Here is a 12,583-nt window from a genome sequence, read left to right as displayed (position 1 = left end):
TATGTCTTGGATGAATCCAGAAAGATGACCTAATACTTTGACTAAACATATGGAATAATTATTGTAAATGCATAGAGGTTGGGCTTGATTCCATTTTGACATTCTGGTGAGATCAAGAACAACGTTATATATTAGCCCCATCTGTTGTCGTAGCCTGACCCTTTTATACACTTTTACAGACTGTTTTTATCTTAGTTAACTTGGATACCATCCTGAATTGCTTTCCTAGATAGTCACATTGCTGCATTTACTTTTTTTTTATCCTTATAGTACCAAGTTTTATCATGTACAAATATGGGTCACCAACAAAGGAATTGTAAAATCAATGAAAATATGAATTCTCCATCTACGTCAAATTATGAGCGTGAGTATAAAGCCCTTTTCTCACTGCCATTTATTCTGTATAATATTCTGAATAATGACCCATTCATTTCTATGGCCCCAAACACACACTCCTAGGTGTTACGAGTCTGTGTTGGGTCTATGATCTGTGCCTCAAAAAAATGGGCAAGCCATTGTATGGCTAATCGTTGTGCCATGGCTCACCTCTTCTCGAAGAATGGGTCTGTGCTAATGTGGCTGGTTACGGATGTGTGAATCTGGCCTAATTACAAGAGTTTTTCCTTCTGTTTCAGAACCAGAGGTCAGTATACATTCATCTATTTGTTTCAGTTAAAGGAGTTATCCACCACTAGTTCCAGGTCAGGTGTGGTCTGCAATTAAAGGGGTTATCCAGTGCTACAAAAACATGGCCACTTTTCCCCCTCTCTTGTCTCCAGATTGGGTGGGGTTTCAAACTCCGTTCCATTGAAGTAAATGGAGCTTAATTGCAAACCACACCTGAACTGGAGAGAAGAGAGGGGGGAAAGTGGCCATGTTTTTGTAGCGCTGGATAACCCCTTTAAGCTCCATTCACGTCAATGGAAAGGAGTTATAAAACCAACACCCAAACTGGAGACAAGAGCGGTGCTGTCTCTGGAAGAAAGTGGCCATGTTTTTGTAGTGCAGGATAACACCTTTAATTTCACATCTAACAGTACCACTGATCCCATAGTATTTTTGACCTACCATATATGATCTATTGTTTTGCTAAAATATTTATTTTAAAAAATTCAGATTATAGGATGTCTTCAAAAACACTCACCTTTACATTCATACTTGAGATCAGAGAAATAGATCAGCTCCTGGGAGAAAACAAAGAGTCCCAGCCGTCCCCCTGCATATGTCTTGTCAAACAGCGGCCCGGAATCTGCCATTATCTGTTTTCCTTCAAACACAACGACTCTGCGTCAAGAAAGTGATAAAGAAAGGGTCACATGATTGCTTTAAGCCTGGGAATCTGTATCCCATAGACTTCAGTCGCTGAATCTGTAGAAGAATCTGGGTCTGTACTAGGACAAGCCTTTTGTAAACTACTGATCGTGTGAATAGCCCAATAGAAATCAATGGGCACTAACTTGAGTAGGTAGTTGCAAATTGGTAATTGGCATTGATTACGGGGCATGTGAAAAATACCTTAGACTATAGTGGGCCAAAAGCCCCCTATGCAAAGTAAATAGATTTTTCCAGCTTAAAGTGTCACTGTTGTTACAAAAAACTTTTGATATGTCATAGAAATATAAAAAACTAAAAGTACAACAGCAACTTACAGGTGCAAGTGCTTACCATATATACTCCCCCCAGTGTACACACGATAAAAACCTGCTTTGTAGATATTGAAAAATGAGGATCTTAGCAAACTATTTGATCAAACAGAATGTACCATGTCGCCACGTTAAGGTGCCCTCAGAGACATGGTGCCTACTCTAGCATTTTCACACTAGCAATGGCCTCTCCTGGGCTGAACAAGTCTACAACAGGGCAGATAGGATCCAAATGTTCTCTTTTATAGCACCCTTGGGACAGGCTTGTTTAGCCTATAACAGACCACTGCTAGTGTGAAAATGCAAAAGTAGGGTCCATGCCTCTGGATACACCTTAACGTGGTGACATAGTGACATGGAACACTCTGTTTGATCAAATAATTTGATATGATCCCCATTTTTTAATATCTATAGAGCAGGTTTTTTTTTATAACGTGTACATCGGTGGAGTATATATGATAAGCACTTGCACCTGTGGGTTGCTGTTGTACTTTTTGTTTTTTTGGCTGTACTTAAGCCACATGCAGTGTGTCAAAGGTTTTGATCGGTCCAAATCGGAGTGTTCAGACCTCTACCGATCAGGGAGAACAAGCAGGGAAAAGACGTGCAAATTATCTCCCCACTTTGAGTTAGAAAAAAAGAGTCAGGCTCCATAGAACTCCATTAAAAGTCCGTCTCTTTAACTCTTTCCCCGGCTCACATTCTCAATCTGTACAGGTCCAGACTAGGACCAATCAAACCTTTTGACATGTCTCTATGACATGTCAAAGTTTTTTGTAATGACAGTAACACTTTAAAGTAAAGTGACTTACCAAAAATCTACAATCACTTATACATCTAAATCCCCAAAGAGTTTGTGTCATCCATTAGATGCCATATTTCTTACCTAATATATCCAGTCTTGGGTCTGTGAGTTAGATGCCACCTATATGCAGTATAATCTTTCCAGCCGATATTCTTGGGATCGTGCCATAAAGTTCTCACCTAAGAAAGTCAAGTTTTATTTTGTTAGAACAAAACACAAGAAAAATATAAAATACCAATAGTCAGATACTAATGTGGTTTATACCTCTCCGGGTGTATTTCCAGTATGCCAGAGAGCATTTCTTAAGTGCTCGCCAGTGCCCGTTGTAGAATTGACAACTTTTATCGAAACTCCTGAGTACCCATAAGCCCTGGATGGTTTGTCTTCCCAATAGGTCTGTGTAACTTGTTTCCACATAAAAACATAAAACCTGCTGCTAGACTGATAACCAAACACAAAGCCGGCGTAGTCATCATCCCGATCTGTGTTCACGAAAAAGGTTCCGCTGAAGTCCACTGCGCTGAACTCATCATAGCCTGGAAGACAATACCACAATCTGTGAGCGTATGTAATAAGTATAACATACCATAAACCTATTCACGTACAAATGTTACAATTTAGACATCAAACAAGTGGAGATACTGACTACCAATTGGGATTTAAATAAACTTGGCTATTAAACTATAAACAATGCCGGGTGCCTGCTCCTGGATCCTGCTGACCGCCTGCACGTCTCCCTCTGCTCCTACGTTACCACCCGGCTGAGGGATACCCCGCTCAGCCAGTCAGTGACTGGGGATACCCCGCTCAGCCAGTCAGTGACTGGGGATAACCCGCTCAGCCAGTCAGTGACTGGGGATAACCCGCTCAGCCAGTCAGTGACTGGGGATAACCCGCTCAGCCAGTCAGTGACTGGGGATAACCTGCTCAGCCAGTCAGTGACTGGGGATAACTCGCTCGGCCAGTCAGTGACTAGGGCAGAATACCACTGCAGTCACTGATTGGCTGAGCAAGCTAAGTCCCACCCTTCAGTGACGTGGCAGCAGACTCATGACGTACTTCACAGCCGGAGTAAAATGGCATCCAGTGAGGTACAGGAGTCCAATGATGAGGCGCAGAGCTGGCATGAGGTCCGGTAAGCATATGTTATTTGTTATGTTCCCCCACCCCCTGCCCAATTTAAATTTTGGCACCCTCCCCCCCAAGACTTCTCCTTTAAGACAAGAAGCTTAGTCTGGTAGCCACTAGACATGCAGTTCCTCAGATATTGTGAAGGAGAAGGGGGTGGGCTCCTGTATGGCTCTAAAGGGAACTGATCACCTGTGAGAGAGAGTGAATTGGCTCTAGTACCTTACAGCTGACAGCCCAGCTCTCTGACACTGTGGCTGATATTCTTTGGCAGGGCGGCAATTTCAAAACCTTGATCTTTAATCCGTCCCGACGCCCGGTAACTAGGCATGAGGGGGGGAGCGGCATGTAGTCACGATGGCTCCGTCCTCTTCTCAACCACTCACTTTATTGGCAGCCTAAGCGCTGGGAACCAAATGCAAAGCTCAGGCTGCCAATAAAAGCATGTTGGGCTGGGAAGAGGGCGGACATGATTACATGCGCTGTGGCTCCGCCCACATGCCTAGTTACCTGGCACCGGGATGGGCGATTAAAAATTGTGGTTTTGAAATTGCTGACCTGTCCAAAAATGCCAGACACAGTGCCGGAGAGCTGTGTCCGGCAGCTGTAAGGTACTCTGGCCAACTCAAGAGGTGATTGGTTCCCTTTAAAGGGGAGGGTTAGCAAGAATTTTTTTGAATGTGTTATTATAACGGAAAGATTTGCACAGCTTGGCTATGTTCACAAACTGTCAAAATGTTGGCCGTTTTTATTTTATATTTATTTATTTTTTAACAACTGCGGCTATTCCTATAACAACAATGATCATTGTAAAATAATGGCAGCTACTTGTTGTTAAATGACAACCTTCCAATAAAAACTTCCGTCATTTTGACGGTGTGTGTGAACATCGCCTTTCTGTGTTATTTAACCCACTCTTGGTTTTGGTTGAAAAAAATACTGACCAAAATACTAATGGAAATGCTATGTGTGAACATAGCTGAAAGATTCTTTCCAAATACAGGTATTTATATCATTTGAAATATTGGATGTTTTTTAGCCTTATTTTCAGTTGTTTGTTTGGATCTCACACAATGTTTTTTTGCTTTTTGCTTGTCTCTAGTCCTTTTTCAGACGTTTACGGCTTAAGAAACTTTAAACATATCTTTAGAGGTGTGGAATTCTTCATTACAGTAGGAGTTCCCATAGTCATATAGAGGAATTTATTATTTTTACATATAATACTCATTTTAGATTTCATGTAACAATTGATTGAGGGATTTCCACTTTCCAATGATGATAACATTTTTTTAGAGTAATTTATCAAGTAAAAAAAAAAACAGTTTTCTGATTTAGAAAAGTTACACATTTTTGTGCTAGTCTTAATTACACAAAAATCGGTAACATTTTTAATGCTGTTCACATTTTTATGTGGGGGTGGGGCTTAGTGGGTGGAGCATGTGTCAGATTTAAGTGACATATGTGTAAAAGACTAATAAGGTCTTCATTGGAATGATTGGAAGACGATCTAACCAGAAGATGAACTTCATATACAATATTAAAGTCACCTACCCACTGCTATTCCTGGATCGGAATTAGCGGTCTGAACCAACTCTTTGCCTTGATGGCGAATGACCCAGTTGGGGTCAATCTGTGCTGTTCCCTTAGGATCTAGAGGCACCATCTGGAATTTTCTAAAGTCTGTCTCACTAATTCCGCTGTTTTCTGGGCAAACATCAAAGATGTCAGGAATACTGTCATTATCAAAGTCATCTTTGCAGGCATCGCCCCGGCCATCACCTGTAAAAAGAAAAATAAATTAATATGATCATAAGATGTTATTTATCCATAATGGAGCATGCTCGAGTTCAGTGGTGCGGCATATGATTACCGGTGGCCAGGGGCGTAGCTAGGATTCATGTGGCCCCATAGCAAGAAACTTTACACCCCCCCCCATTCTCACATGACCTAGCGCATTCCCATAGTGTTCCATTTTGCCAGATCCCCGGCACAAGAGTGACCTCACTGCCACACTAGGATGCTGGGAGAATGGAGCGATGAAGGTCATGCGAGGGGGTTTGGGGGTTGTGTGCATTGGGGGTTGGGGTGGGGGTTTGCTCTCGTGGCTTAAGGTGCAATGCTGCCTCCAGCCACAAGAGAAGTGGGTGCTGTCAGTTATAGCTGCCATGAAGATAGACCATGATTCATCCGGGCATCCCAGGCCCCATAGCACTTGCGTGGTCTGCCTCCATAGTACCTACGTCACTACCAGTGGCTGAAGAAGTTGAATGAGACCCTAAGGAGTCTAGGAAAACATGAATACGACCATAGGCCATAGGCTGTATCCATGTACTCCAGGACTTCCTAGGGCTGCATCCAACTTCTTCAGCCAAATGATCAAACGATCGATTATAAATAATAACAATAACACTAAGTTACAGAAAAAAAAGACAAATACATTTAGTTTTCTATTAATCTTTCTTGTCTTTGTCAGGAATAACGGACAGAGCTCGCCTTCCCTGATTCAGTATATTTTGGCACGCTGCTCGGTATGCAATTTAGCAATGACTGGCTTAGGCCTTTTATCCCTGACATAGTTGCCTGCAGGAACATTCCATTATGGATATTTAATATCAAGCGCATACTATTGCGGCTTCCCTATCAGGATCAAGATGCCGTATATCACAACCTTAAGGCCATATGTGATCGCAGGTGAAAAATGAATCTCTTTCACATGTAAAGGCTAATACAAGTTAAAAGACACGGAAACCAAGACATAAAAGTATGCAAAAAGCATTTACCTTGAGAAACAAGAACTGTTGTGCTCAATAGATTAGGCTGTTCACACAATGTACAAGTAAGTGCAAATAACGGTCGTTATCAATGAACTTGCACATTAATAACGGTCAATGTTTGGCAACAACGACCATTATTTACACTTATTTTTACAGGTGAGCGAGCTCGGTGCTTGATCGAGCATCACGGTGTTTGGTATACAAAAAGCTTATTGAAAAGCAATCAGTAAGGCGGCAGAAATGCATAATGCTCGAGTCTCCCAACGTTTACAATAAAGAAAAACTTCCACTCCAAGGAAACACAGGTATAAAATGGACGCAGGACTTCAGTATGAGAGGAAAAATTTAAAGGGGTATTCAAAGATAAAATAACTCTACAGGATAGGGGACAATTAACAGATTGTGGGGGTCCGATCTCTGTAGCCCCCAGTAATCTCCATATCGGGCCCACGGCTCCTTTGTTATGAAAACAGCCGCGACTACAGGATGTGACCCGCGACTCTATTCGTTTCACTGGAGATCACCGTGGGGTACCGAGATTTTCTCACCCACTCATACTGAGGTTTCCGCACCATTGTTTTTATTCCTCCATTGTTTACAATGGGGTTTGTTCCTCGGGCGTTAAAAAATTCTTGATTCGAGTAATGAACACTCGAGCAAAGCTCAACACTAATAATTGACTGTGTTTTTCTGTACGTTAAAAGTAACCAATAAAAAACGTATCCATTAAACGGACAGCAAAGACGCAGTGTGAACCCAGCCTTAAAAAAAACCCAAAAAACTAACCAGTATATTTGCTCAGTATTTTGGTCAGTATTTTGCCACCAAAACCAGGGGTGGATTGGAAACACAGAAAGGCTATGTTCTCACACTGTTGAAAATAAGTGGATGCCCGTCATTTAACGGCCAATAATTGCTGCTATTTTAAAACAACAGGCGTTATTTGCCATTAAATGGCGGCCATCCACTGAATTTCAACAGTGTGTGAACAGAGCCTTTCTGTGTTTTCATTTTTTCATTTCATTCCTGGTTGGTTGCACAATACTGAGCAAACATACTGCATGGGAACATAGCCTTAGGCTATGTGCACACACAGTAAGAGACTGGCCGTTCCGTGACCCGGCTAGGTCATGTAACGGCCGGTCTCTGAAAATATCATCCTGGCCGGTACTTTAGCCTCGGACGGATGATGTTTGCAGCCGCAGAGTACTGATGCAGGTGCATCCGTGCGCGCCCGCATTAGGACTCCCCACTAAACTCTATGGAGCATATGGCCACAGCCGCTCGCTCCACAGTGTGCACTGACATGGTTTTCTGCAGCCGCTATTCAATAAAAGAGTCCTTTAGCCGGACAACCTTTTACATAATGCATTGCTCAAATCTGATTATGTGCATCAATAAGTATTATAGCTGGAGGGGTTAGGTCCTGTGTGTTAATAGACAGGTACAGAAGCAAAATTATACGTATGAAAGTGAAGACAGCCGTGCCTTTCCATTTCATAGCTGTCATGTCTGAGCTTATGGAGAGAACTGTGATGGTGGAAGATAGCTGTGGAATGTCTCTACGCTAGATATTAGTTTCCAGGTTAATGCTTCATTAAATGTTGTTGGGTAGCACAAGTTACACTGCAGCGGCAGGACAGAAGTATTCAGCAGCCGCTTCTATCCAGAGCTTGGTTGTTTCAGCCACATATATTGTTTGTAGCTGCATATTAAGAAGCAAATAAACTAAAAAATTATGTCTCATCAAAATGCACCTTTGGCCGTGTTTCCACATTTGTGTTGAGAATAGAGCCATTTGGTTAGTGGTGGCTGAAGAAGTTGGATGCCGCCCTAGGGAGTCCTGGAAAACATGGATACAGCCTATGGCCTATGGTTACCGTATTTTTCGCTTTATAAGACGCACTTTTTTTCCTCCCAAAGTGGGAGGAAAAACCAAGTGCGTCCTAAAAAGCAAAGACGGCTCCCAAGCAGTGCTGAGCACCGCAAGGAAGCCGTCCCGCCCGCCCCCTGTATTGCCGCTCACTGTGCATATGCATAGTGAGCGGCCCTGAGTGATCCTCTCCGCCCGCCCAGCCCGCCCCTTCTATCGCCGCTCAGCTGAGCCAATCAGAAGCCTGGGAAAGTGCAATGAGCAGCACTTTCCTGGGCTCCTGATCGGCTAAGCGGCGATGGAGGGGGCGGGCTGGGCGGGCGGAGGGGATCGCTGTCCTACTCACCTGTCCGCCAGCACCAGCAGCTCCTCTCCCGACACTCGGGTCTCCCGTCATCCTCCAACACAGGCAGCGGGGTACAGAGACGCTGCCTGTGACCCGGAAGTGTTCTGCAGCGGCTGCAGGACACTTCTGGCACAGGCAGTCTCTCTGTACCCCACTGCCTGTGCCGGAGGATGACGGGAGACCCGGGTGTCGGGAGAGGAGCTGCTGGTGCCGGCGGACAGGTGAGTAACCTGTTTGTTGTTTTTCTGGTCGCAGGGGGCATTGGCTACTGTATGGCGGCATTGGCTACTATGGGGGCACTGTATGGGGGCATTGGCTACTATGGGGGCACTGTATGGGGACATTGGCTACTGTATGGGGGCATTTGCTACTATGGGGGGCACTGGCTACAATGGGGGCACTGTATGGGGGCATTGGCTACTATGGGGGCATTGGCTACTATGGGGGCACTGTATGGGGACATTGGCTACTGTATGGGGGCATTTGCTACTATGGGGGGCACTGGCTACTATGGGGGCACTGTATGGGGGCATTGGCTATTATGGGGGCACTGTATGGGGGCATTGGCTACTGTATGGGGGCATTGGCTACTATGGGGGGCACTGGCTACAATGGGGGCATTGGCTACTATGTGGGGCATTGGCTACTATATAGGGGCATTGGCTACTATGGGGGGCACTATATGGGGGCATTGGCTACTATGTGGGCACTATATGGGGGCATTGGCTACTATGTGGGGCACTATATGGGGGCATTGGCTACTATGTGGGGCACTATATGGGGGCATTGGCTACTATGTGGGGCACTATATGGGGGGATTGGCACCAATCACACTGCTGCTATCTCCAAACTGTGACAATGAGCAAAATATTTTTTTTTCTATTTTTCCCCCCTAAAATCAGGGGTGCGTCTTATCAAAAGGTGCGTCCTATAAAGCGAAAAATACGGTATATCCATGTTTTATAGGCATCCAACTTCTTCAGCCACCGGTAATCAAATGCTGAATGTTCAGATTCAGAAAAACCCAAGCATGAGGTGATCAGTCGGGCTCATAATGTAAGACTAAGGCTAGGTTCACACTTCGTTTTTGCAATCCGTTTTTTCATCCATTTTTTGCAAAAACAGATTAAGGCTATGTTCCCACTACGTATCTTTTCAGCCGTGGATGCGTTCGCTTGAAAGTATACGATATACGGCCGCACAGTGCACACTACGTGTGAGCTTACGGCCGGATCGTATGCAGCGCCGTGAAAAATGAACAAGACCATTGTTTGAGGACGAAAATGTTCCAACTCATGGCCGTGGATCTCCATGCGGTCACGTACGGAGTACTTATTTCAGCCAAATTGAACGTGATTTTTAGATCCAAAAGGTTTTGTGTGTTTTATTGGGCTGGGCGAAGATTTCCAAGTAAATGACCTGTTTCAGATCGCTTAGAAACAAGCTAGGGAAGCATAACTGTACTACAGGCGTATGTTCACGGTTCGCCCGCATGTTCGCAATCCGGCCACGTCTATTTTTCCCATACAAGCGAACAATAACAAGAAATCGTTGATCGTTTATTAAGACCTGGACCTATTTTTATCGTTGCTCGTTTCGCAAATCGTTCGCATTGAATAAGACGTCGTTCGGTCGTTTGCAGTACTGACGAATGCAATAGCGACAACAAGACGACCGCAAGAACAATCATAAGTAACAATTATCGTTCCATATAAACGGGTGAACGATTTCAGGTCTTTCACAATAGCGGTCGTTTGGATCGTTTATCGTTAACGAATATGCTTACGATAATCGTCCCACTTTTAAAAGCTTTTTATACCTAGTTTACCTTTATTTTTGTTTTGCTTTTAGAGTGTGAATATAGTCTAAGCCTAAAACATAAAGCAACATGGAGGAGGATTACAGGCTTCCAATGTTCCTGGTTTAGCTCTTGTGCACAAAACAATCCCATAAAGAAATGATCCAAGTGTAGTATTTATCTGCGGAAGCATTCCGAACACCATGGATAGCCGCCACAAGTTACAGAAGTAACCCTTCCTCTTAGTTCTATATGCCCATTCATCTTCACGGAGTTTCATTGTAAGTTATGTTTTAGACTTGTTTTTGTCTTATTGTTAGAGTAGGATCAGGCTTATCGATATGATATGACATTTTTGTTAAGCCAAATACAAGAATCTTAAAAAACATATATTGCATAGAAATATCAGGCACTTCTATTGTATCTTACCATTGGAGTCCTTTTGGTCAGGGTTATAGACTAGCCGACAGTTGTCCCGATCATCCGGGACACCATCGTTGTCGTCATCTGAATCACAGGCATCTCCTCTCCCATCTTTATCATGGTCTGCTTGGTTTGCATTAGGTATGTAGGGGCAGTTGTCCAGGTTATTCTGGTAGCCATCATCATCGATGTCTTCATTGTTATCACACTGGTCTCCCACAAGGTCATTGTCCCAGTCGGTCTAGAAGTAAATATTCATTACAGCTGAGTATACGAGGAGTTGGTGTGAAATACCACAAATACCTGAAGTACTCCTGGCCAAGGGCTTATTCCCACGCCCCAGAATTGTACAGACTCTATGGACAGGGAAGCCCTGTAGTGGAGTGTTTCCCCGACTGGCATGATCTATGAACATAATGCCGGGAACGGGGAAACTGTTTGAATCTCCGCGGCACTATAGCCGTGCGGCATAACATTGACCAGTGTATGCAGTAATCTAAGATTGCATGTAATAGTCCTTAAAAAGTGAGAAAAAATTATAATAATAAAAGTTAAACTTGCCCCTTTACCATTTTATACATAAAACACAAAAATAAACATATAGTATATCGTATCGTTCGTAATCGTCTGATCTATAAAGCTATAACAATGATATTCCCATACGACGGGGGGAAAAAAAAAGGAGGTGAAAAAAAAAGGCACCAGGACTGTAGAGGATTTGTTTCATTACTTATCAGAAAAAATATAATAAGAAAATATAAAAAAAATTAGATACTAATAAAAACTGAAGTTTGTGCCGCAAATAAATGATGCCCCAACCAGCCTTGTAGGTGATAAAAACAAAGCGCTATGACTCTTAGAAGGTGAGGAGAATAAAAAACGAAAATTGGCCTGGTCCTTAAAGGAGAAGTCCAGGCAGAGACATCTTTTTCAAACTTGCCGGCACGGGGTGCGTGAAAAAATAACATGCACTTACCTCCCCGGCTCCAGCACTGGTGCTGTACACCAGAAAGCGGCCAGGGACTGGGGATCTGAGTAGCACATAATTTTGTTTAACCACCCCCTCCCGGCAAAAAAATGTCCCTGCCCGGACTTCTCCTTTGAGGCTAAAATCCACTGTGTGCTTAAAGGGGTTATCCAGCGCTACAAAAACATGGCCACTTTTCCCCCTACTGTTGTCTCCAGTTCAGGTGCAGTTTGCAATTAAGCTCCATTTACTTCAATGTAACTGAGTTTCAAAACCCCACCCAATCTGGAGACAAGAGAGGGGGAAAGTGGCCATGTTTTTGTAGCGCTGGATAACCCCTTTAAGGGGTTAATAGACATTCCATGTTGGATCTCAATCCACCTTTATTTGAGCTACAAGGTACATGTACAACCTGCCAGATAGCAAGTAAAATGACACCTACTAACCCCCCCAGTATAATTCTACTACATGGATCGTTCCAAACCATAATAGTTATTTGTGTTTTGCACAAGAGTCGGTGTGTATGTCAGGCATTCAGACATGCGAGGCTCCGAATTTCACATTGAACTGTCTTGCCCAAACAAAAGCCTCTGGGAATGAATGACTGCCATTGACTTTCACAATTTTCAACTATTCAGCCTGGAGGTACAATTCTGAGTACTTCTACATTCCACAGATAATGTCTGTATTAAACAAAACTACTATAGCTGAGACAAAATTTTTATTATATAATTTTCAGCACAAGTTATTTGGGTTGCAGCAATATATTTGCAATTTTAGGCTATGTTCCCATAACGTCTTTACTAGGCTGGGTTCACACCACGTT

The 12,583-nt window shown here is 43.4% G+C and overlaps 1 protein-coding gene across 1 annotated transcript in view; it reads right to left on the bottom strand.

Annotated features, from left to right (window-relative positions):
* The window catches only part of THBS2 (thrombospondin 2), a 61,265-nt gene that overhangs the window by 3,815 nt on the left and 44,867 nt on the right, over positions 1–12,583 (bottom strand). The window contains exons 17-21 of the mRNA XM_069954388.1: positions 10,797–11,031; positions 5,128–5,355; positions 2,713–2,984; positions 2,530–2,627; positions 1,145–1,284 (exon numbers count right to left, since the gene is read on the bottom strand). Of these exons, the coding sequence (XP_069810489.1) occupies positions 1,145–1,284; positions 2,530–2,627; positions 2,713–2,984; positions 5,128–5,355; positions 10,797–11,031 (973 nt within the window). The remainder of the gene's footprint in view (positions 1–1,144; positions 1,285–2,529; positions 2,628–2,712; positions 2,985–5,127; positions 5,356–10,796; positions 11,032–12,583) is intronic.

Source organism: Dendropsophus ebraccatus, chromosome 15 (genome assembly GCF_027789765.1).
Source record: "Dendropsophus ebraccatus isolate aDenEbr1 chromosome 15, aDenEbr1.pat, whole genome shotgun sequence".
Lineage (NCBI taxonomy): Eukaryota > Metazoa > Chordata > Amphibia > Anura > Hylidae > Dendropsophus > Dendropsophus ebraccatus.
The sequence above is the reverse complement of the archived record's forward strand: the minus strand, read 5'-3'. Positions and strand labels throughout refer to the sequence as shown.